Below are 25,124 nucleotides of genomic sequence, written 5' to 3' on the forward strand. Positions count from 1 at the left end.
TCCTACTCAATCATTTAAAAAAAATCAAGTGACATGACTCAGATTTTTAAGTATTTTTACTTCCTTCTAATATACACTTGATATTTAAGTCCCTTTTGCACTTCAACCAATTGCAAAGAATAAATCAGAAAATCTTTTGTGCTGGTGGACACTGCACAAGATTTATTATCAGCTGGTTTACTTATTCCAAAATGTATCTAAGCCTCCAGATGATTTATTTTAGATCTGGACTTTGCCTGTGGTTAATGGACATAAGGGGAAGAATAAATGAATGACCCCAAAAGGAGTGCAATTTGAAATCTGGTATTTACAGCATGTTTCCGTGGTAACAGAATGTCACAAATGAAAATAAATTCAAGTTGCAAATTAGCCAAAATGTATTTCCGAAAGCACGTTCCGCACGTTTGTGAGGTTGACCTATTCAGTCACATATGTTTTAAGTCTCTAGTCTTCTTCCTTATACCTCGTAGGGCAATTAAAAAGGAGAACTGCAATGCTTATCGAATGAGACTGAAAAGGTCAAAATATTGCTGGACTCCACAGGAGGAAAATAGAGACACAATTCTCACAATTTATCATTTTAATAAGTTAAAAATGGAAAATGTTAAAATCAGAAACTATTAATTTTTTGTCATCTGAATGTTGAATGCTATAGTTCTCTTAACTGGAGAACTGGATACTAGAGAAAGTCACAAAAATTTCTAGGGCATGGTCAGTAAGGAGAAGTAATTTATTTTTAAAAATGTGTCTTGTCAGAACTATCACACAGATTTGTTACTGAAAATTTATTTAAGACACACTTGGGAGTTGCTTTAGAGAGCTGGTGAGAGGTCCTAACATTTCTGGGTTAATATGGAAATGTTTATTTTATCTTTAAGATCAATGAGCAGAAATAAGCAAGAAGTAGCATCCAGCTACCTACCCATTCATCCAATCTTTCTTTCAAAAGACATTACTGAACATTTACTCTCTTCAAAGTAGAGGACTAGTGACCAAATATTTTCTTAATAATGATTTACATGTATTCCTTTGCTTGAAATTTTCCTTTACTTAAATCTCTAAATAAGATGTTAGAGCAAACAGAATATCATTCATACATTCAGTTTTCCTCAGGTAATAATAATAATATATGCACTTTTTGTTTTTGCAAATTGGTCCAAGACAAAATTAAGGAATCAGAAGGACTGAAGCAGAAATACGGTGTATGTATATATAAACTCTGCATCTGATGCAGATTTCTCCTGGCTTGTCCCTTTGTTTGGTATTTTATATCTTCTTTGATGAGAATAATGTTTAGGCCATTGCAGTAAAGAGTAAAGAGTCTGCTTTGAAGTTTATTGATTCAACTAGAGAAGAATAATGTTGGGTGGGACCAGGTATGGCTAAAGGAAAATTATGAATTAATGGATTATTGTGCTTCATTCTGCTTTACAATGTCCCCTCTGGCCCTCAAGAACTCACATATGACCTCCTGATGCCCTGGACTCCCTGCTGTCCTCAAGCTTTGACTCATGGTATTGACTTTCCCTGGCTTCCAACAGAATGTGAACAAAGGAAAAGTATCTTAAAAAGGAAGATAATCAAAACAACCGGGAAAATTCTTCTGAAGGAAGTGTGTCCTTCTGAGCCACTCATTAATAAAAAAGATGCAAAGATTTACTTTTCAATAACAGTCTTGGGAGGAGGAGTTCAGGAACTTTGTTAAAGATTTCCCTTTGGCTTAAGGGCTTGCAGGTTGATAAAATGAGAATTATTGTCTACAAATATAGCAGCTATAAGGCCTAAACCAGTGTTCATTAAATGTTAAATGATGATTATATTTGAACTTTTTAAAATTAACTCTTATCTTGCCTTTCTTTTCCTTCCAACCGTTCATCATTAAAAAAGTAATTCGATCAATTCTTTTGGCTCTATGGATAATTTCTTTTATAGATATATATAAGAATGAGAATGAATGGGATTTGTTAAGGGCTGTTATTTTCTATTTTGAATAAAGCACCCTGTACAGATGGACAAAGTAGTAAAATAATAAAACAAGTGGTTGTAGAGCAGTCGATCTGGTTATTTTTGGTTTTAAAAATTGTGCTAAAGCAGATCTATAATTTAGCAGCTTGGTGTTGATTTGTTATTACTTCAGGCCTGTAATTATTGACTATTCAACTAGATTGTAACTTATTTGAGGGTATAGACTCTATGCATTTATAGCTTATTTGCCTAAGCACCACTTAGCAAAATTCTAAGAGGGAAATTAGTAAAAAGGGAGAGTGAAGATTTTTATTAAGTATCTAATTTGTGATAAGCATCATGCTAGACACTTTCTAGAAATGATCTCCTTTAATCCTTTCAGCATCCCTGCTGCACCAATAGTGTTATTATATCCACTGTTATTTATAAGAAATCAATATCTCCAACACCTAGCACAGTGCTTGGTGCATATTGATTATTTAATACTTGTTAAGGAATGACTATGTGTCAGTCAGGTGTTCTTATTTGCAAGTGTTGGAAACTAATACTTGCTAATTTAAGCATGAGGGGAAATATTAAAGGATATCAATTAGCACACAGAATCTTCCCCAGGACAAAGTAGAAAGCCAGGTTTGGAATTTTCACAGTGAGAAATGGTGTCCAGAATCACACCCCAAAACTAATCCTTTGAAGGCACACTGCCACCCCAGCTAGGCACACACACCAACACTTGTGTTTCTGGCACCAACAATGCGGGGCACCCAGTCTGTGGCTGGGCAACAGTACCACTGGAAATTAGATGGAGCTATTCTACCACTGCTACTTTGCCAAGATAGAATAGACTCTCCTTTTGTGTGTCATCAGCTCTGATGTCAGAGTCTGAAATAACATGTTGATTGGAATAACCTGTAGATAAGAGTCCAACCAGGACATGGTTGAGAGTGAAAGGGTCACTATTAAAAATTATTCTAGGATAACAAGCCTAAACCAGGACATATGGTCACCCTCTACTAATTCTGTGCCCCTAACTGCAAAGGAGGCTTGGAAAGCATATTTTCAGCTTCTATGATAAAGGGTGATCTTGGCCTCTAGTCAGTACTTTCAGTATAGGGAATTTCCCAAATGTCAGAAGAGGTTATAAGTCTGGATTGGACAAAGAGAAGGTCAAATGCCCACTACTGAGTAATCAATTTAACAGTTAATGTTAAAAAACTATCTTAGATAATACAATTAATGAGGTCTTCCTCACTCTAAAGCTTGCTGCCTTTTCATTATACCATGCTTTGTATACCGCAGCATGACATTTCTCGGTTAAGGGGACATCAGAACCTCCTACACAGTAATGCGAACATACAGAGTACTAGGCCCCACGCTAACATATTGAGCCAAAATTTTGGGAAATGGTGCTCTGTCCAGAGTATGAAATTTTTAACATCTTCTATGGGGGTGAAAGGGGAATCAATTTGAAAGGAGATACTTGTGGAAATGAGGCTATGAGTACCTTTTAGATACTTACTAGTTTCCTGAACTCTTCCATTGTGCAAGGTAAATTTTTTTAACATCTTTATTGGAGTATAATTGCTTTACACTGGTGTGTTAGTTTCTGCTTTATAATAAAGTGAACCAGCTATACATATACATATATCCCCATATCTCCTCCCTCTTGTATCTCCCTCGCACCTTCCCTATCCCACCCCTCTAGGTGGTCACAAAGCACCAAGCTGATCTCCCTGGGCTATGCAGCTGCTTCTCACTAGCTAGCTATTTTACATTTGGTAGTGTATATATGTCCATGACACTCTCTCACTTCATCCCAGCTTACCCTTCCCCTCTCCGTGTCCTCAAGTCCATTCTGTACATCTGCGTCTTTATTCCTGTCCTGCCCCTAGTTTTTTCAGATATATGTGTTAGCATACAGTATTTGTTTTTCTCTTTCTGACTTACTTCACTCTGTATGACAGACTCTAGGTCCATCCACCTCACTAAAAATAACTCAATTTTGGTTTTTTTTTATGGCTGAGTAATATTCCATTGTATATATGTGTCACATCTTCTTTATCCATTCATCGGTCGATGGACACTTAGGTTGCTTCCATGTCCTGGCTATTGTAAATAGAGCTGCAATGAACATTGTGGTACATGATTCTTCTTGAATTATGGTTTTCTCAGGGTATATGCCCAGTAGTGGGATTGCTGGGTCATATGGTATGCAAGGTAGATTTGATTAGATGCATTCCATAGATTTATGGGAGCTAGAAGAAAGCCTGCTTAATGTGGAAATAGGCTAGAGGATAGAATTCTAACTTTTTAAACTGGTGGCACTTAATTTCCTTTATTATTGTCATTAATTGGCAATTTCCAGGAGTCTCTCAGGCACTTAGAAAAGTCCCTGATACTACACATGAGCAGGTTGAGAAATAGAGGATTCCAGATAACATATGTTTCCCTTTCTTTTGATGACAGTGAATGCTCAGGACAATGAAGATCATGTTCCACTCCACTTCTGTTCCCGCTTTGGACACCACGATATAGTGAAGTACCTGCTCCAGAGCAATTTAGAAGTTCAGCCACATGTTGTTAATATCTATGGAGACACCCCTTTGCACCTGTGAGTATTATGTATACTTCCATAGGTACTGCAGGTATACTACGTGTACCTTCTTACTATCCTCAAAATGTTTTCTTAACTCTAGGGCATGCTACAATGGCAAATTTGAAGTTGCCAAGGAGATCATCCAAATATCAGGAATAGAAAGTCTGACTAAAGAAAACATCTTCAGTGAAACGGCTTTTCACAGGTAAAAGAATATTTAAGTGCAATAGCCTCTAAACTTAGCTAACACCCTACAACACTGGAAGTCATGTACATGAAGCAAGAATGAATAGTGGCAGATGTTGCGATCAGAGAGCAAGACCAGAGGGTGGCCAGAGGACAAGGAGCCCAAGCTAGATGCACAGAGAAAAGGTAGACGCAGATGCTGCAGTCAGTACAACAGATGGGGCCAGAGCCAGATGCTGCCTTCCTGGCAGCAGCCACAAAGACAGGGACTGATGTTGCCAAGGCAACAGGCATATCAACATCTGTAAGCATATTGCTCCTATTCCACTACACTCTGCAGAAAGCTGCCAAAAGGAGCAGTGCCCATAATCCTCTTCCGACAAGAATATCATTACCAGAATTCATCAGCATCAAATGTGACATTTTTTCCTTACCACTTAAACCTTATGTGCAAATGTATCTACCTATCTAAGACATCCATCTGTCAGCCTGTAAGAGCTTAGTCAGGGTGGCCACTGAGGTACCTAAGAAGGCATTAGCTCCTTGCTAGGAATCGATTACAGTCCTTTGCAACGTGCTCTGGAAAAGCACCCTGAAGGAGCAGCTGGGTTTGGAAAAGTTGTGACAAAGAAAAAAGGAAAGAGAGAGAGAGGGAGGGAAAAGTTTGCTAAGAACTCAAGCACATAACTCCCTAAAATGTCCTAAGGGAAAGCAGATGTTTTATAAAATTTAAAACCCTCATTTTTTAACAGGTTACTGTTTTGCTTATAAAAATAAAAACATAGTCATTTGAATTGAGTAAATCTTGAATGTAAGATTATTTACCTACATATTACAGATGTCTTGGCTAGTTAGCAACCTCTAAAACATGTATTTGAGACTAGTATGTTATTTACGTAGTGTTTGTCCTGTACTAGTGAATAAGAGAAATGAGACACTTTTTTTTAATACTGAACTAAAATTAAGCTTACACTTCTGTATCAGGCATCAACTTGTCAAATTTCACTTGGATTTCCAGATTTTTCTTATCACCCAAAGAGGTCAGCCAAAAGGGAGGTGAAGAAAACTACCATTTATGGAACAGTGAATATGTGCTGGATGATTTGCATCCATTATCTCATTTAATCCTCCAAACCATTTTATGAAGTTGGATTTACGATCCCTTTTTTACCAATGAGAAAATTGAGGCTCAAGAAAACTAAGTAACTTGCCAAAGATTCTTATGGCTAGAAAAACATGTACTAAATGCCTGACTAATTCCAAATCCTGTGTTTTTATATATCTTCATGTTCTAGTACCAAAATATTTTGTCTGTTTTCTACACACTCTGTAACAGAACAGATGCAAGAACTCTTCAGATCATGCCTTCAAAGTGTACCAGTGGAATTTGTCCCTGAAGGGGACAGTTGGCAGAACTGATATGTATGGGTTACTAGTGTCCTCTACCCATTAGGTCATTCTTGTGGAGGCTGACACCACAGGCTAATTTTCAAATCATTTTGCTACTTTGTGCACATAAATTGAAACCAACTATGATCAGAGGGTTATTGTCACCTTCAGAAGATTGTCTATATGACAAGATTAGTGAAGTGAGTTAAAAGTATGTACCCAATTGTTTTATTTTGTGCAAACCTGTGGCTGCTAGGAATAACATATTAATATTTTCATTCTATTCATTTTAAGTACATATTTATAAAAGAAATTCTCCTTTTACATAAGGAACTGACTACAGTTACGAATTTTTCTATGTACAAATCACAGTGCTTTACACATAGTCAGCACTTAGTATATTCCTGTTATTGTTTTCATATGTCTGTATGTATACACATTTGTATACACACGTATACACACACACACACATATATATATATATATATATGTTCTGAATTCGTCATTTCCTATAAATAGTTGCTTTGAACAGAAATAATGAGGTAATTCAGACAACGGAACATTGAAAATATAGTGTTGGGCTTCCCTGGTGGCGCAGTGGTTGAGAGTCCGCCTGCCGATGCAGGGGACACGGGTTCATGCCCCGGTACGGGAAGATCCCACATGCCGTGGAGCGGCTGGTTTCGTGAGCCATGACCACTGAGCCTGCGCGTCCAGAGCCTGTGCTCCGCAACGGGAGAGGCCACAACAGTGAGAGGCCGGCGTACCGCAAAAAAAAAAAAAAAAAAAAAAAAAGTATAGTGTTAATGGTCCTATTTATAATACAAATAATTAATAGTGATATGATCTATTACACTGAGATGGTTGTTTTTTATTCACTTAATTATGCAAGAAAGGTTTGTTAAGGACCTGCCTTGTGTTGTTGCTGGTAGGAACATTAACATGACACAGTTCCTTCCCTCCTTAAGGGAACTCTATTGTAAGGTATCAAAAGACACAGAGGTGTATTCATTACCATAACACAATATGATAAGTGCCATAAAACTGAAATTACAAGGAAGCAGAGGAGATAGTAATGAACTCAGCCTTTGGTACATGAGAAGACTTCATAGAGGAAGCATTAGTTCAACTAGATAAATAATGGCATTTATTTAAAGAAAATAATAATATCCCATGAGAGAAAAAGGATTTAGGCAAAGTCATCCCAGGGAGAGGAAAGAGTAAGACCCAGTGAACTACCACTTCTAGAACAAATCTGGAAGGAAAAAACACTGTTTCTCTGTACTCTACCTCAACACTCAATACCTCACTTCTGAAACACATGATACCAGTTTTGTGTGAGATTTTTCTACGCCAAACAATTCTCCAGTTCTCTACAGACACCAAGTGGGTGTCCTAAAATTCATTTCACTTTGGCACTGCCTACCTGGAATTAGCATCAGATCTCACAAGACTGCCCCTCTTCCCACTTCAGGTGCAATCACAAGTCTAACTTGTCACCTAAATCTCTCAGAACCTTCCTGTGTTCCCCCATTCCATTCAGTTGCCCTGCAGAATGCCTAGAAAAGAATTAATATCATAGGAAATATTTAATAAGAAAATGCTAGAAATTTTATACAGCTCCTTTCTTTTTTTTTTTTTTTTTTTTTTTTTTTGCGGTACGCGGGCCTCTCCCGTTGCGGAGCACAGGCTCCAGACGCGCAGGCTCAGTGGCCATGGCTCACAGGCCTAGGAATGAACCCGTGTCCCCTGCATTGGCAGGCGAACTCTCAACCACTGCACCACCAGGGAAACCCACAGCTCCTTTCTTGAAGGCCCATATTTGAGAATCTTAGGATTTTATTGCTTTATGTGCTTTTTTTTTTCTTATCACCTCCTTCTCCTCTCTCTTTCCCTCCTTCTCTCATCTGTCTTTTTGGCACTTATATAAACATCAGCATCTAGAATAGCCTGGGTGAATCAGGACTGTTTTAATTTTTTTAGGGCTACCATAACTAAATACTACAGACTGGGTGGCTTGAGCACCAGAAATTTATTTTCTCACAATTCTAGAGGCTGGAAGTCCAAGATCAAGGTGTCAGGTTTGGTTTCTTCCGAGGCCTTTCTCTTTGTATTGCAGATAGCCACCTTCTTTTTGTGTCTTTACATGGTTGTCCCTCTGTTCATGTCATCTGTATACTAATATTCCCTTCTTATAAGGACACCAGTCATATTTGGAGAGGGTCCATCCTAATTATTCCATTTCCACTTAATTACCTCTGTAAATTATACCTTTTAAATTATAGTCACATTATAAGGTTATGGGAGTTAGGGCTTCAACATATTAATTTGGAGTACATACATTCAGCCTTCTATTTTCCCTGTGTTATATTTTTGCAGTGCTTGTACCTATGGCAAGAGCATTGACCTGGTTAAATTTCTTCTTGATCAAAATGTCATAAGCATCAACCACCAAGGAAGGGATGGGCACACAGGTAAGACTGTGGTGAGAACATCACCAGTTTCTGATGCATGTGAATGCTCAAGAAAAGTGGTGGGGGAGGGGAGGGGTGTGGGAGTGGTCAACCCCAATGAGGGGGAATATTTTATCAATGACATCATTTAAATTGATGGTGCATGGTGATAGTCAAAAGCAGGCTGACTTTGCTCAGTTTCATTATTGTGCTAAAGTATCTACAGTCAATGCACCCATTATGATGTGCACCAGGAACAGACTGATCCCACTGCCTTGCCCTTGGCTTGCTGCTGAAAAAAAACCCTTGTTTGGGGTCTTTGTTCTTTGATTTGTACAAAGTTGCTAACATTTATTCTGGTAATTACAGTGGATAGAGAAATACTAGAAATTGTGCTAAGCAAAAGGTAGTCTATATAGATCAACTAGGTACTTCTTTTCCTAAACTATGTCTTGTTTGCTCAAAGACAGAATTAATTCTTTGTCAAAGAAATCAACCCTTGCTGTATATCTCTGGCAACAATCCTATTATGTGGTAGTGACTGCCTTTTGAAAATTGAGTTTCAGTTTTCCCCTTTTCTCCTTTCACACTTTCATTCTTATTCTATTATAGGATTGCACTCTGCTTGCTACCATGGTCACATTCACCTGGTTCAGTTCTTACTGGATAATGGAGCTGATATGAATCTGGTAGCTTGTGATCCAAGCAGGTCTAGTGGTGAAAAAGATGAGCAGACGTGTTTAATGTGGGCTTATGAAAAAGGTATATTTTTCACCATTGCACCTCTATAGTGATAACATTGAACTCTGTGCACAGATTATGCCAGTGCCTCAATAACTCTTTTGCTTGCATGACTTGTATACTCCCATTTCCTCTGGAGATTGTATTTGAATCGTTGGAGACTGGGATCAAAGAGTACAATAGGGAAAGCAACTCCTGGGCTGCAGATGAGCTGAAGACATTCTTGGTATTGGCATTTTGAAGGGAGAAGGAGATATCACATTTCTAGATACTGGAGAAACAAAATTGTGATAGGTAATGATAGCTACTTTCTTAGAGTAGATGCAGAACTAGTCTTTACCTCTTATATAGGAGAATTTTGATGTGGATTCAAATTATTAAAAATGAAATTAATGCAAAGAAAGAAAGGGAGTATTTGTCACATCTAACTCTGCTAACAATGCCTGCACTAGAAAAAGTAAGGCAACCAATGTTTAGTGCTTAAGTATAAACTTATTTGAGCTCAAAGAGGTGAAAGCTTGGACAGAACACCTGGTTTTAAATCAAACCATGTTGCTTGATCTTGGGCAGGTTATTTATTCTTGCTAAGCTTTAGTTTTTCATCTGAAAAATGAGGACAATAACAACTTCATAAGATTGTAAAGATTAAATTAGATAATATGTGCAAATTGCTTATAAATGTGGCTGGCACAAAATAAATACCTAACAATTGGCATTTCAGTAATAATAACAGTGGTAATAGGAGTAGTCCAGAAATAAAGATTATTAATAGTGAATTTTTCATTTTAAAGGAGAGGAAACTAGACACAATTAGAAGGTCAAATAGCATCTTTGTCATTGTTATTACAATATACTATACCTCTTAAGAGAGCTCTACATAAACGCATAAACTCCAACAGAGTGTAAATTTTCAGGTGACATGGAACAGTACTGAAATCAGAGTTACAACTAAATACTGTAAAATATATCAGACTTTGATGCCTGCATTGTCTTATTAGGATGTTTAAAGTATGTAAAGAAGTATTCTTATCTTTTTAAATGTTAGAATCTTAGAAAACCGTACTTAAAAACAGCAATTACTAAACTGGAAGATTTCTTAGGCTACCAAGATGATCTAAAAGGTTTTCTGCCTGAAATAGGACATGGAAGTCCATTAATGAACAGAGAGATGAAGTTTGATGGATAGAAATAGAGAGCTATTGTAAGCATATAGACAAGGAGAAAGAAAAACATATAGGTCTGAAGACTGCTATAAGGAAATGATATAGGAGTTACTTTACTAGAGACAAGTGAACAGACATAGAATAGCAAGGAATGAGTTAAGATATAGGCCTGTTATGTTTTTTACTTTTTACTTGAGTATTGTATAAACACACACGTGCGTGCGGACATGCGTACTTGCACGTTATAGCTCAATGAATTTTCACAAACTGAACTCACTCAGCGTCCAGATGAAGAAACTGAACATGGTCAGCACCCAGAAGCCCTACTTACATTGTCTTCCACTCACTCTCCGAAGAGGGTACCACTGCCTTTTCGAGGCATAGACTAGCTTTACCTCTTTCTGTACTTAATATAAGTGAAACACTATGCTATATACATCTTTATGTCTGGCCTCTTTTGACCAACAGTTTGTGAGATTCATCCATATTGTTGCAGGTAGCTCTAGACTGTTCATTCTTGTATGGTATTATGCTTTTAATTATATCACAATTCATTCATTCTGCTTTTTCAGGACATTTGGATAATTTTCAATTGGGGACTATTAGGAACACTATTGTTGTACGTGTACATGTCATGTACATGTCTTTTGATGAATAACTATATACATTTCTGTTAGGTATAACTGCCTTCTACTTTGTGTAAAAGAAAGTCCAGGTAATTATATATTTGCATATCAGTTGGAAAATCTTACATATTCTGAAGCCTCGAGAGGCCTTACTAAGTTCTAGTTATTTTGCATTTATTCCAGTGATTCTCAGACAGTGTCTCTCAATAAATTTGAGTTTCAGAGAAAGACTGTTTACAAGTCATTAGTCTTCCGGAAGACAGCTCAGAAGGAGCTGCTGCAGCTTATCTCTTCACAGGGTTTGGCTTTGTTTGTTTTTACTTGATTGAGAGTAATGGTTGAAAACTGGCTTTACTTTTATTTTTTTGTGGAATTCCACACTTTATAAAACAGTGAATCATTGTGTAAGCTCCTAAGATGTCCTACCAAAGGACAACAATAAAAATCCTTTAGCTTAGAGGACTTACCCACTGGTCTCTGCAATATATGCCATACTTGTCACCTTATTTGTTCAACTAATGTGCCAGGCATCAGTGTTGCATTTCATTATTACTATGAATTTTAACAAATTGAATGTTACTACTCAGGAGACAGATGGATGTTTTGCATATGTTCTAGGGCAGAGCAAGTTAAACCAACAAAATAAATTTGTTGCTATTTTCTCTTGCTAGAGAAACGTTGCATTGTTTTCATGTGTTCAGGGAAGATTGAAATGGCCTTGTTAAAATACTGTCAGCAGTGCACTGTCCCTGTTTTCTTTGGCTTTGCTTTCTCCTTCAGAGAGGGAGTCACCAAATTAATTGATATGGCGTACCAAGGATTTTCTTGAGCAACTTGGAGATGGAGTTGAAAAAGCACTAAAACTTCACTTGGAGTTCTTTCTTTGTGGAATAGAGATGATGTAAAAGTGGCCCCATCATGGCTTGCCCTGTACCCTATCCAGTCCTTAGAAAACTCAGAAGAGACTTCATAACCAGGGTCTGTCTATTTAAAAAGGAATACTTTTGAATGTGCCCAGTTTGAATAGCTCATCTTAGTCTACCCTCTTAAGCTAGAACTAGGAGGCTTTCTCAACAGCACTCATCTCTGAATGGTTAGAAGGCAAATTTTTCATCTGTCCCAGACAAAAATTTTAGCTGACCCTCTCTGCTATTCTGTTATAGCACATTCAGAGGTGCGTTGGAGTTCTGAAAAGAATTACCTACTATCTTTTGGAATATTTTTAGAAAAGAGTTTACTCACTATGGCTCCCTGTGGGATCAGGTATGAAAAATATTTTCCATTTACATAGCCCTTTTAACCTAAAGATATCAAAATCAATCTTAGAAATAATTTTCCTGGTGACCTTGGTTCTAACCAGTAACCAGAAGCCTACTGGTTTAAGTTTCAATATTTCACTGCCAGATTGCTCAGAGCTCCAATTTTATAATACTTAGAATGTTTCCTTTCCCCAGTCTGTCCTCCCTCTTCTTTTCTACCGTTCCATCTGAGAGTAGCCATAGCTGTCTCACTCACTTGGATTTGTTCTGCTCTTTCCCTTGGGTACAAAGGACTTCTATGAATCAATTTAAATTAGCCAGAAGAAATAGCCAGCAGCCTGCTTATGTTCAAATCCTCTGCCCTAATCACCAGTAGGGAAAACCCATTGAAAAGACCTACACATAATCTTACATCCATTGCATTAAAGATGAAACTGCTGAATTGAAAAGATCTCAGCCAATTAGAATTGAGCACATAGCTCAATAGTGTGTCTGGCAGTTAGATTTGAAAAGGCTGCCTTTGACAAAGAAAAGCACTCCTTTATGTCAGGCTGTTTAGGGTCAGAAAATAACCCAAACTAGAAACAGAACTAAAACTTATTTGCTTCAGTACTGACACCAGTTAAAGTAATTTACAGAGGCTCCTATCCCAATATCTAATTACCCAGAATACAATATTTGTATACAGCAGAACTACTCTAATTCACAGTGACAGGGATCTGCAGTTGGAGAATTAGTGAGTAAGTGAGCAAAAACAATAAAAATCAAGGTTCCTGTACCATGATATATACTTTGTTCATTCCTTTTGACAAGTGTAGTGTGGTGTGAATTATTTATAGTAAATGTACCATAGTGTATTCTCTAAAAGTAATGAAGTCTTACAGTTGTGAGTTTCTACAGCTTTCAGCCAGTAAAAAATAACTAAGAGATAAGGGTGAGGGAGGAGTAGAAGGAAGAAGAAGTGGCATCATTAAATATTTTGATAACTCTTCATCCATGGATTATAAACTCCCAAGCTTCTTCTATATTGAATTCTTACTTCTTTGGAGTTTACTTAGTTTAATGAACATAGTTTAGTGTGCTAGGGTGGATTGGGTTGGGATAGAGGAAGGAATAAACAAAAGATTTAGATGGCATTTTAAAATCTATGTGCAATTTTGTGTCTACTGGTTACCTTTCTACATGTTTAGTTAACTCTATCTTTTAAAAAATAAATAAATAAAATAATACCAACTCTCATTAGAATAGGAAGAACTTTTACTCTTATGGGGGATAACACAAAAAATTTTGAGACATAATAACTGTGTAAGAAGCTACAAACATTAATACAAACAGCAGAGGAGAACTTACATTGATTAATCACTTATTACATATGCATACATAATATGTATATAATTTAATTATCAAAATAACCCTTTAAATTGGTATTACCTTTGTATTACAGATAAAATGTTTGAGACTTGGAGGTGTTGTCACACTAGCTCGAACCACACAGCTCTTAGGTGGAGAGCTGATACCAAACAGAGGTCTGTCTCATTGCACAGTTCAACTGCTTACCACCTCACTCAGAATCAGATAGATCTAAGTCCAAATCCCATACTTATTACTTAATGACCTTGGGCAAGTTATTTAACTGAGCCTTCATCTTCAAATTTAAAATGAGTAAATTAATAACCACTTTAAGAATTCTGCTGAGGGTTAGGGATAAGATGTAAATGTCTGGATCACAGATTCTCAATAAAAATAGTGGTATCTGTTGTTATTAAGTGGATAGCAGAGATACAATCATGCTCCCCAAAGCTTCCAAATCTTACAGTCTTTCCTCATTTACAACATGCTTTAGTGTCCAGTAAGAAATATGACATTGACATATTAGGATAATGGTCATTTTCTTTAAACCTCCTAATGAAGCATTTTATCCCTGCCAAACACCACTAGACAAACCCGGAATATATAAAAGCTAGTGTTATTTGGTTGTATATATATTTCTTGTTTATGACTTAAGTAATACCATTCATTTAAAACTTAAAATTTAAGGACTACAGCAAGATCAAAGAGGTTTTGAAAATCACTAATCAAAATATTAAGCAATTTAAAATCATTGTTCTAATATGTATAGTTGCGTGCAAATATATAACATAATATTTTAAAATTTTAGTACAAATTTGCAAGTCTCGTTACTACAGCAGGGGTTTCCTCCTCAGTCATGGAGAAGTATCAAAGATTCTGTGGCCACGTTTTCAAAACATCACACCATCTGACGTGCTGCATCCCTTTACTTGGATACCTGAGGAGCAATTAAAACTCAACAAGTCCAAAGTTGAACTTAATATCTTTTTTGTCCTCATCAGTCAGGTTCTTCTACCATATCCCTTATTCATTATGTCATTTAACGGCATTGCCGTTCACTTAGCACCTGAGTCAAAAATCTGGACTGATGCTTGACTACTTTTTCTCTCTCAACCTCCATTCCCCCATATCCATTCAATCAAAAAGTCTTTTTATTTTACTTCATACTTACATTTTGAATCCATCCTTTTTTTTTTATTGTCACTGTTTTAATCCATAACCTTATCCTCCTTCTCCTGATCCACTTTAATAGTCTCATAACTACTTATTTTTTGTCTTCGGCATCTTTTGATTCCATTTTCTAACTGTAGTCTGAAAGATGTATCCAAGCTGTAAATAGGACCATATCATTCCCAGCTTAAAATCCCTCACTGACACACTATCACCTTAGGAAAAAAAAGTCTCCGTTTATTATCGTGGCATACCTGTGCCCTTCTTACCTCTCAAACCTCATATCCAGTCCCTCCTGGCACATGAGTGACCCCACATGCTGCAATCGTCATCACATTCACTAGATCCCTACCATTCACTAGGGTTTCACTCTATGCCAAGCACATTCTACATCACATTATCCCATCAAATCTACACAACAACCCTGTTAAGCCAGCATCTGTTTACATGGTAGTTATGCAAAACTACTCGCTCCTCTATGCATATCATGTTATTCCATGCTTCCAAGTCTTTTCTCAAGCAGTCCTCTCTTTCTCTACACCCTCCCACCCTGCCTACCTGACTTCACTTCTTAAATTTCTTAATTGTATTTAACCTTCAAGGCTCAGTTTATGGATCCTCTCTTCCAGAAAGTCTCCCCTGACATTCCAGCCTAATACACCCATCCTTTCTTGATGTTTTATTGTGCCATACGCACATTTCTATCTCATGTTGAAACTCTCTCCCCCTAAACTTTTTGAGAACAAACATTTGGGCTGTTAATCTTGATCTTCCAAAAACGTAGTTCAATGGCTGATTCCTAATAGCTGCTCAATACACATTTGTTGAAGTGAAATAGAAAAGGAGCAGATATTTCAGTCATAACATTCTATTCCACGTCTCACTAAATGGCATCTGATCAGTCATAATACAGTTGATCTTTTCAAGAATACTAATTACCGCTATTCTGTTTTCTCTGTAGGGATTTTTGAAATATCATAGGTTTTTTATTAACTGAACAATCCTAATACTCAAATTAATAGACAGAAGATTTTAAAGAATATTCTAAATACAGCTCCTCTTTCTATTCATTGGAACTGCAAAATGTTTTACTCTGACTAGAATTCTTTTATTTTCCTTTTTTGCTTAATCAACTCATGCTTCTCTTTCAAGTTCAGCTTAAAGGACAGTTCCTCAAGGAACCCTTCCCTGACCCCTCCAGCCTATTGTAAAACAGCATCGTTATGCACATTCACAGCATCCTCTACCTTTCCTTCCTAAAGCTTGGCCAAATACAATTTTGAGTGAACATTTATATATATTTTTTCTTTTCTACTACACAACATTCATTACAACAGTAAAGAGCATTTCTGTTTCAACATTACACTCTCGTACTTTGTACCATTCATTCATTCATTCAAAAAGAGTGTTATAAACTTAATATGTTCTAGACAGTATACTAGGAACTGAGGTAAAACAGTGAGTGAAACAGACAATATCCCCCTGCGCTTAAAAAGTTTGCATTTCTAACAGAAAACACAGGTCATGAGCAAGATAACAAATGGAAACTATCAGATAATAATAAGAGCTATGAATAAAATAAAAAGTAAGTAAAAAGTAAAGTAAAAAGTACAAAGATGGTAAGTAAAAAGTTCAAGGACACTAAAATGGAAAAGTCACAGAGGGCTTCCCTGGGAAGATGTTGTTTGAGCTGGTCTCTCATGGACACTCAATAAATATTTGTGGAAGGAAAGGGAAGGGAAAATAAAGGCAAAATAGGAAGGGAGAAAAGGAGAAAAGAGGAATGTTAAATGGCTTGGTTTGTATATAATGTCCTTTTGGCGAAAGCATTCATCCTTGTGGATTCTTATCTCAAGATGAAGGAGGACTGGTGACATTCTTGTCTGGGCCTGGTGATTAAGGGATAAGAATCATGGAGGAAGCAGGGAGTGTGTTCTCTTTCTTGTGATATCAAAGTAAAATATCTTTCAGATTTAAGTCATGAGAAGATGTAGCAAGTCTGGAATATTTGTTGCCTCTGATTTAATTGTCAGTGAATGGGACCTGTACTGTCAGGAGGAAAATGAGCCATAGAAGTGCAAACATCAGAGGCCATCCTCTGATCTCACTTTTCAATGTTTCTGGAAAGTGCATTTTTAACATGATGGGAAAGGGGGATAGTAAAATATTGAGCAAAGTCTCATCAATATCATTGCTGTGAGAGTTTTATTTTTTGAGGCACATGTAAAGAATGGCCCAGGGCTTCCCTGGTGGCACAGTGGTTGAGAGTCCGCCTGCCGATGCAGGGGACACAGGTTCGTGCCCCGGTCCGGGAAGATCCCACATGCCGCGGAGCGGCTGGGCCCGTGAGCCATGGCCGCTGAGCCTGCGCGTCCGGAGCCTGTGCTCTGCAACGGGAGAGGCCACAACAGTGAGAGGCCCGCGTACTGCAAAAAAAAAAAAAAAAAAAATGGCCCAGACTGCTCCTTTGGTGACCTAGGCATGTGGTACATACGAGATCAATAAGAATTTCTTGGCTTCCGTAATTAAGATCAAATCTCCATGTTTTCTACTTAATCTCAGACCCACAGGGTGTCAGAGTCACAAAGGTCTTAGTACTGGTGTCATTCACCATTAATCTTCAGATTTAGTTCTTAAAATGATTTTCGTAGCAAGCTTTCTTCTATGTTCTTAAAATAATTTCTCATAGCGATGAACAGCATTCATTGTTTCTAAGATGAAATGGTGGAGACTGAGAGACAACCTTATAGGGAAATAATAAAATTTGTACTTTTTCTTCTTGAATAATTAGGAATCCTCTGTTGTATACATGCCCGTGATGTAGATACTAAATTCTCCATGTAACAGCCCTTTGGATGGACTTGTAGCCTTAAAGAACAACCTAGGTTTTAAAATAAAGAGCTATTCAGAAAGTTTGGGGGGTGGGGTGGGGAAAATCACTCCAAATGTAAGGAGTAAAGGAACATAAGAAAAAGACAAATGAAAGGGGAAGCATGGCATTTCGAGAATATAGACGAGACTGGAAGAGTAGGGAGCAGGAAATGAAAGGCACTTCAAGCCAGCAGGAGAGTCCCATTTGCCAAAACCCTTGGGAGCACTAATGAATAATACTCTGAAAGTACAAATCATTATTCTAACTGCATTAGGCTAATATCATAGCAACCTCCTATTTGGGTAAAATACTTGGATGTAGATAGTACATTCTTAGATATGGGAAAACATTTTATTTAATTAGTGGGACTTCGATTATCTCTGGACATGTTCCATTAGTGTGCCTTGGTTATCTGGGTATATCCATTATCAGGAGTTTGGCTTACAAGTCCATTTAGTGAGTTCCATCAAGGCATTTTTCTGCTTAACCCCTCATAGCCAAGTATCAGGGAGCTGGGTCCTAGTGGTTTTCAGGTTTCTTTGCATACACTTGTAGTTTGTCAGTGCAGTGAGAGCAGAGGAGAATTTCCCATACATGTGTGCTTCAGCCCGCAGTTAGCGGGAGGTGGGAAATCAGGCGGAGATGCCTTCCAGAGCCAACGGGGCCTCTTGGCATTTCCCTGGCAGCCTCATGCTTATCATCAGCCAGAACTCAGGCACTCATTAGGCTCTTGATGAAAAGCATCCTAAAGAAAATGCCAGCAAATTGTACCACTGCGCTGGCAGGAAATTAAAACTGCTCAGAGCAAGTGGAGCCAAGAGGGCTGTTGAGATGAAAGGTAACATCAAGGGTGTGATCACTGACTCACACAGGCCTTCAGGATTCAAGATGTGGCTTTCTGCTTCACTAGGGAAAGCAGGAGGCCCTCTCGGCTGTCAGCCACAGTCAGTCCAGCAGAGGGGCTGAGACAGGTGAGGAGGTGGGATCTGTGAATTAAGCTTTGTTGTACTTGGGTAAATGCTTGTGATTTGGGTTGTTTTCTTTCCCCAAAGGAGCCTGTCCTAGGAAAAACAGAAATAAGAAAAAAAAAAGCTTGTTTTTGATTTGTTTTTCCTGGTCCCAAACACTTAAAGATCAAATTAAGTAAAATAAAAACTCCAAAAGCACCACAGGTCCTGTTAAAGTAGGATCAGACAGTGTGGATAGGAGCAGATAAAACCTTAGAACCTAAGAATCTAACAAGGGGACAGATGAAGGGGTGTTTTAATTCCAGAGGAAATTCTTGGTGGTGGTGCTAATTTATCCTTAGGCTCAAATGGCCATTAATGGCCATTAGCAATGGGGAAGAAAGAAAAACTGCACCAACATGCAAACAAAGCACACTGAGATTTGATTTTCATCACAACTAAAGGTGGTAGGCAGAGCAATGGCCCCCAAAGATGTCCAGGTCCTATTCCCTGGAACCTGTGAGTATGCTGCCTTACATGGCAAATAGCAAAGGGAATTAGGATTGCAGATGGAATGAAGGCTGATGACTAGCTGACTTTGAGAGAGAAAATATCCTGGATTTTCCAGGTGGGCCCAATGTAATGACAGGGGTCCTTAAATATGGAAGCAGAAACAGAAGCCGGAGTGATACGATGTGAGAAGGACTCAGGCCAGCTGTTGATGGCTTTGAAGATATAGAAAGGGGGCCGCAAGCCAAGAAATGTTGGTGGCCTCTAGAAGCTGGAAAAGGCAAGGAAACTGATGTTCCTCTAGGAGGAATGCAGCCCTGCCAACACCTTGATTTTAGCCCAGTGAGAACCGTGTCGGACTCTGACCTCCAGGACTATAAGATAACAAAGTTGAATTGTTTAGGCCGCTAGATTTGTGGTAATTAACAATGGCAGCAACAAAAATTGAATATATTGGTATTTAGAAAATTTATCTGAAGTTCCGAAAACAAGTTTCCAAGTTCATTTACAATTCTTGAGGCAAAATAGTGAAGTAAGAAAGCAGTGAAAATATCCAAAAGGCATATTTATGTGTTAGAACTGTTAGGCATATTACATATATAATCTCACTTAGTCTTTACAACAGCCTTATGAAGATGCATCATCAGTTGTAATCTGTAAACAAGGATATGTTTGAAAAGTAAAGACAAACCATGTCCTTCAATTAATTAAAATCCTCTAGTAGTCCCCCATCTCATCTGCATTAAAACACAAACTCCTTATCCTAACCTATAAAGCTATAAAGCTCCACATCAATAATACCAAAGTGTGGACTGCTGATCAACATCATCTGGGACTTTGTGAGAAAAGCAACTCTCAGGTCCCACTACAGGTTTCAATCAGGATCTCTGAGAGTAGGGCTCAGGAATCTGTAGTTTAACATGCACTCCAGGTGATTCTCATATGATAACATGTGAGACGCACTACCCCACATGATGTGCACTCACCGACTTCTCCAGCCAAGCCTGGTACCACTCATCCTTGCTTGCGATGCTCCAGCCACACTGGCCATCTTTCATTTTCTGAACATGTCATGCTTTCTCTCATTTGGGGCTCTTTTCATTCTCTTTTCCTTCTGACTAGTAGGCTCTTCCTTTAGAAATTTACCTGTTGGCTTATGTCTTTCATGTTTTGAGGTCTCCCTGATTGTGAGCACATGAGAGTCCAAAGAAAGAGTATTGATGGGATTGGTTCCCCATTATTTCATCATAACCTGTGTCTATGATTTGAGAAAATCATAGATCTGCCAGTCATGAATAGAAAGCTATGGATGATAAGAAAACGGACACTAGCTGTTAACTCCGTAGATTTAAGTTTTGCTACAAGTTTTAACAATCATAGTCACAATTCTTTTTTTTTTTTTTTCTTGAGGAATCTGGACTTGGAATGTTACATTTGAAAAAGCTTTTAGTGCTGATAAACATCTTAATCATTTCATCTCATGATCCTGCATGCTCTATTAATTTTAATTCTTTTCTGAAGGGAGGATTTAATAAGCAGGCACAACTCACAGCATATACTCTATACATTAGCTAGGTGTATTCAAACCAGTGTTAACTCTGAACCCTTCATAGTGGATAAGCACTTATACTTTTTCAGTTTCTAAATTTTGCCCTTTTTACAGTGAGTTCTGTTGCATTTCACAAGTTTCTTGGCAGGGTCTTTGAGGTTGATTTTGTTTTCTTCTTGTATAAATTAGCTACAGTAGATTATTTTCACAGTTAAAGCATAAGATAGTATCAAAGTGTAGTTCTATTGAAAATTGTTTCTACTCAGAGGAGCATTTTTATTTTTATATTTTATTTAGCATTTTCACAATTATAAGTCCCTAGTACAATTAACAAACTCCCCAATTTTGATGGTGTTATGTAATAAAAATTTATTTCTCAGTCATGTAACAGTCCAGGGTGGGCATTTCTGGTCAGTGGATGGCTTTCTCCCCTCCCGTATGGCCTCAGAGCCCTCTGCATCCAGCCAGCAGATAGGGAGAGGAGAGAAGACTCACTTACTTCTTACAGTCCAGGCCTGGAAGTGATTTCACTTTTGCTCATATTTACTTGATGGGAATTTGTCGCAAGGCCACAATTGGCTGCAAGGGGGATACGGAGTTGTTGTCCCTGGGTGGGCAGCCATTCCCAGTGACAAAATCACTCTGTGAATGGGAACTACAAATATTGGTAGGCAGCCAGCTGTCTCCTGCCACAAAAACCTATGCAGATTACCTTAATGCCCTGTTATACTGCAGTTGCCAGCCAAATGTAATGCTCAATCACAGCAAATACATCTCTCCTTCCTGGTTACCAAATGTGCTTTTCACCCTTTTAACCGTGCTCTTATTATATACTCCCATAGCACTTGGTATGTACTCATTTAGAAATTCTCATCATTTTTATTATTTGTTCAATTACACTAAACTTCCTGAGGGTAGGACCATAGTTGCCTTGTTCATTGCATCCCCCATACCCAACATAGTGCCTAAAATAGCACATCACATATATCAGTCTTTTTTTTGTTAATTGAAGTGTACTTGACTTACAATATTATATTAGTTTCAGGTGTACAACTTAGTGATTCGATACTGTTATACATTACAAAATGATAGTAGAGTTTGAATGAATGAATGAAAGCACTAAATTCCTATTGCAATGTATTACCTCTTAAGATTAATCTTGTTTCAAGCTACCTTGGTTATTTTTCGATTAGGTGGTGAGCTGAATAAATCAAACAAGAATTAAGACCCTTTGTCCTTCTTGTCTTTCTTTGTCTTTTCATAAAGGACATGATGCAATTGTCACACTCCTGAAACATTATAAGAGACCTCAGGATGAATTGCCCTGTAATGAATATTCTCAGCCTGGAGGAGGTACCCCCTTTCTTATTAAATTTTCATTGTTAGTGCAATATTGTGCCTAAAGGTAAACCTGTGTTTCTATTACCAACATTCTGGGGTTAGGGATGAAGGCATGTCAGATCAGCTTTATTTTAAGAAGATTTACGTCTGGGTGAGGCTGAAAATAAAGAAGCCCCCACTTAGGCTACTTTCTGACTCACCAGTCTGCAGTTCCTCCAAGTTTTACATTCCCTGGACTGGATGTTTATGAGACTGGTGCATGACTGGGAAGGCCTGGGTAAGCTGAGAGCAGTCATTTTCCATTTTAGTAATCTATTAAGACAGAACAGAATACTCATATGCAGACACAAATTAAATCCACTGGAGTCTGCTAGACCTTGGATTTTTATTTTTAATCATTTTATGTACCCTCTAAATAAACATTTGCTGTACAGTTTCAGTATCTAGAGAAAAACTTAGACTTAAGTTATAGTCTCACTTGGTGTTCTTAGCAAATTTCTTTTGTCACGTGCTGCTTTTCATAGTGTTTAGCTTTTACGGAAAAAAAAATTTGCTACCTTTAACTCTATAATTTGATTTCTAGATGGCTCCTATGTGTCTGTTCCATCCCCTTTGGGGAAGATTAAAAGCATGACAAAAGGTATTTTAATATGGGACAGTTGTTATATTTTATTACTAACAATAACTATTGCCTCAAATATGATAACTTTTTATTTTTTTTTATATATTACAAATGACTATTTTGCAAGCATAAATAATATTATTAACAGACCGTTCTTTCCATAATTAACCTCATCTGCTGTGTTATTTTGCATATGTCCTCTTAGTTCATGAAGGTATAATGGTGAAAATTCCATATGAATATTAAAAGAAGATCAAATTCACATAGACATTTGTATTTTTAATGAAATATAAATATCTTTAAGGAGAATTGGGAAAAGGTTTGTCATAGGGAAAAAAATTGAAAAATAAATTATTTTTCAAAAGATCCCAAATAAGTAATACTTTGGGAACTTTTCTGAATGTATGCTATACACAGAAATTAATACCATTGAATCAGGAAAGTAAAAAATATTCAACTGTAAATTTATATTTATTTAGAATTTGAAGTTTTAAAAAGTTATTTTTGGTTTTGAATGTTTCCTCTGAATAATTCATATGCTTATTTCCTAATTGGCATCTCTTGAAGGTTTAGTTTATGGATATTTGACTAAGCTTTTTGTGACAGGTTGCTGGGATTGACCAGATAAGACTCTTTATATCATGATGTGATATGGACTGTACCCCAGAGTTGCCACATCATACAGACAAGCTAGTTGTTGACCAAATCAGGAATAAACCCTTAGCTCCGATAACAAAGGTCGGGTAACAGAGACAGAGAACTAACGGGCTTTTAATGTAGGGGAATAGGGATCATTTGTAATAAGGTTTTAGTATCTCCAAGTAGTCAATTACAGTCGGAAAATTAAATGTTACTAGGGTATGATGTTTTTGGTTAAGTATACATGTGCATGTGTGTGTAAGCATCCACATGTGTGCTTTTTATCTTAAAAAATAAAATAATAATTCCTGTTTGCAGAGAAGGCAGATGTTCTCCTTCTAAGGGCTGGATTGCCTTCACATTTCCATCTTCAGCTCTCAGAAATTGAGTTCCATGAGATTATCGGCTCAGGTAACCTAAGAAAATACTAGTCTGTTTTAGTTTAATGAGCTCAGTTTAATAATATGTGTTTACTTGTTTCTCTTAAACAATTTTAGGTTCTTTTGGGAAAGTGTATAAAGGACGATGCAGAAATAAAATAGTGGCTATAAAGCGGTAAGCAAGCAAATGAGAAAATTTAGCATCCAAGTAGAGCAGTAAACTCTGAGAAGTATATGCATGGCTAGCCCCTTGTTTTGATTCATCTGTTGACTGAAGACTTCCTGTTGCTGTCATTTCCAGTTATCGAGCCAACACCTACTGCTCCAAGTCAGATGTGGATATGTTTTGCCGAGAGGTGTCCATTCTCTGCCGGCTCAATCATCCCTGTGTCATTCAGTTTGTGGGTGCTTGCTTGAATGATCCCAGCCAGTTTGCCATCGTCACTCAGTACATATCAGGGGGTTCTCTATTCTCCCTGCTTCATGAACAGAAGAGGTATGGTCTCTGACTTATCATTTTACATGTCATTGGAATTACAGTTGCAACACCTCATATGCTTTCTGCTTAGGTGAGGTTTTACCTTCTGATATCTCTGAGTGCTAGGAAATGTGACATTTTAAAGATGGCTAATAATTTATGTCCAATAATTGTGTTTTAATGACTAGAAAGATTTCTGTGCTTTCTTAACAGGAATTCAGTTTAAGATAACAAATTCAAGGAATTTAAATTGGTAACTGAAGCTTATAATAATTAGGCTAAACTTGACATACCAGTAAAGCAGATATGTCTAAGATCAGAATAAAATAATTACCAGGGGTCACAGTATTTATTTTTTAAAGTTTTAAGAAAGAATAGTCTTGCACAAGTCTAATTTGAATTCACTTCCTAGATCTATGCATATGATAATTAGAATATGGTTTTTACTCAGTGATTAGATTCCATTTTTATGTTATTACAAAGAAATTAAATATAAAATTACAAAGATTATAAAATCAAGTTGACTGTTTAAATAAGAGGGGTTGGTATCTGAATTGATCTATAATTAAGCATTATCAGATGTAGAAAAGCTATTTTTCCAAATTTGTTGAATTTTTAGCTTAATGTTCAATCAAGCAAAAACGGCTGAAATTATACAGAATAACAAATCACACACACTACTGATTCCTTTTAGAAAGGTATGGTATTGGCTTTGACCATTTCATCCTCATTAAATCTATTTTTAAATTCTAGGATTCTTGACTTGCAGTCTAAATTAATTATTGCAGTAGATGTTGCCAAAGGTATGGAGTACCTTCACAACTTGACACAGCCAATTATACACCGTGACTTAAACAGGTATTTTTTTCCCTCTAAATAATGAACTTGGAA

At 37.3% G+C, this 25,124-nt stretch overlaps 1 protein-coding gene across 1 annotated transcript in view; it reads left to right on the forward strand.

Annotated features, from left to right (window-relative positions):
* TNNI3K (TNNI3 interacting kinase) overlaps positions 1 to 25,124 on the forward strand; it is a 282,005-nt gene that overhangs the window by 87,181 nt on the left and 169,700 nt on the right. Inside the window, exons 8-17 of the mRNA XM_065895777.1 lie at positions 4,429 to 4,573; positions 4,659 to 4,763; positions 8,513 to 8,607; positions 9,199 to 9,348; positions 22,040 to 22,126; positions 22,698 to 22,754; positions 23,694 to 23,786; positions 23,873 to 23,930; positions 24,057 to 24,251; positions 24,987 to 25,091. Of these exons, the coding sequence (XP_065751849.1) occupies positions 4,429 to 4,573; positions 4,659 to 4,763; positions 8,513 to 8,607; positions 9,199 to 9,348; positions 22,040 to 22,126; positions 22,698 to 22,754; positions 23,694 to 23,786; positions 23,873 to 23,930; positions 24,057 to 24,251; positions 24,987 to 25,091 (1,090 nt within the window). The remainder of the gene's footprint in view (positions 1 to 4,428; positions 4,574 to 4,658; positions 4,764 to 8,512; positions 8,608 to 9,198; positions 9,349 to 22,039; positions 22,127 to 22,697; positions 22,755 to 23,693; positions 23,787 to 23,872; positions 23,931 to 24,056; positions 24,252 to 24,986; positions 25,092 to 25,124) is intronic.

Source organism: Phocoena phocoena, chromosome 1, assembly GCF_963924675.1.
Source record: "Phocoena phocoena chromosome 1, mPhoPho1.1, whole genome shotgun sequence".
NCBI classification, from domain to species: Eukaryota; Metazoa; Chordata; class Mammalia; order Artiodactyla; family Phocoenidae; genus Phocoena; species Phocoena phocoena.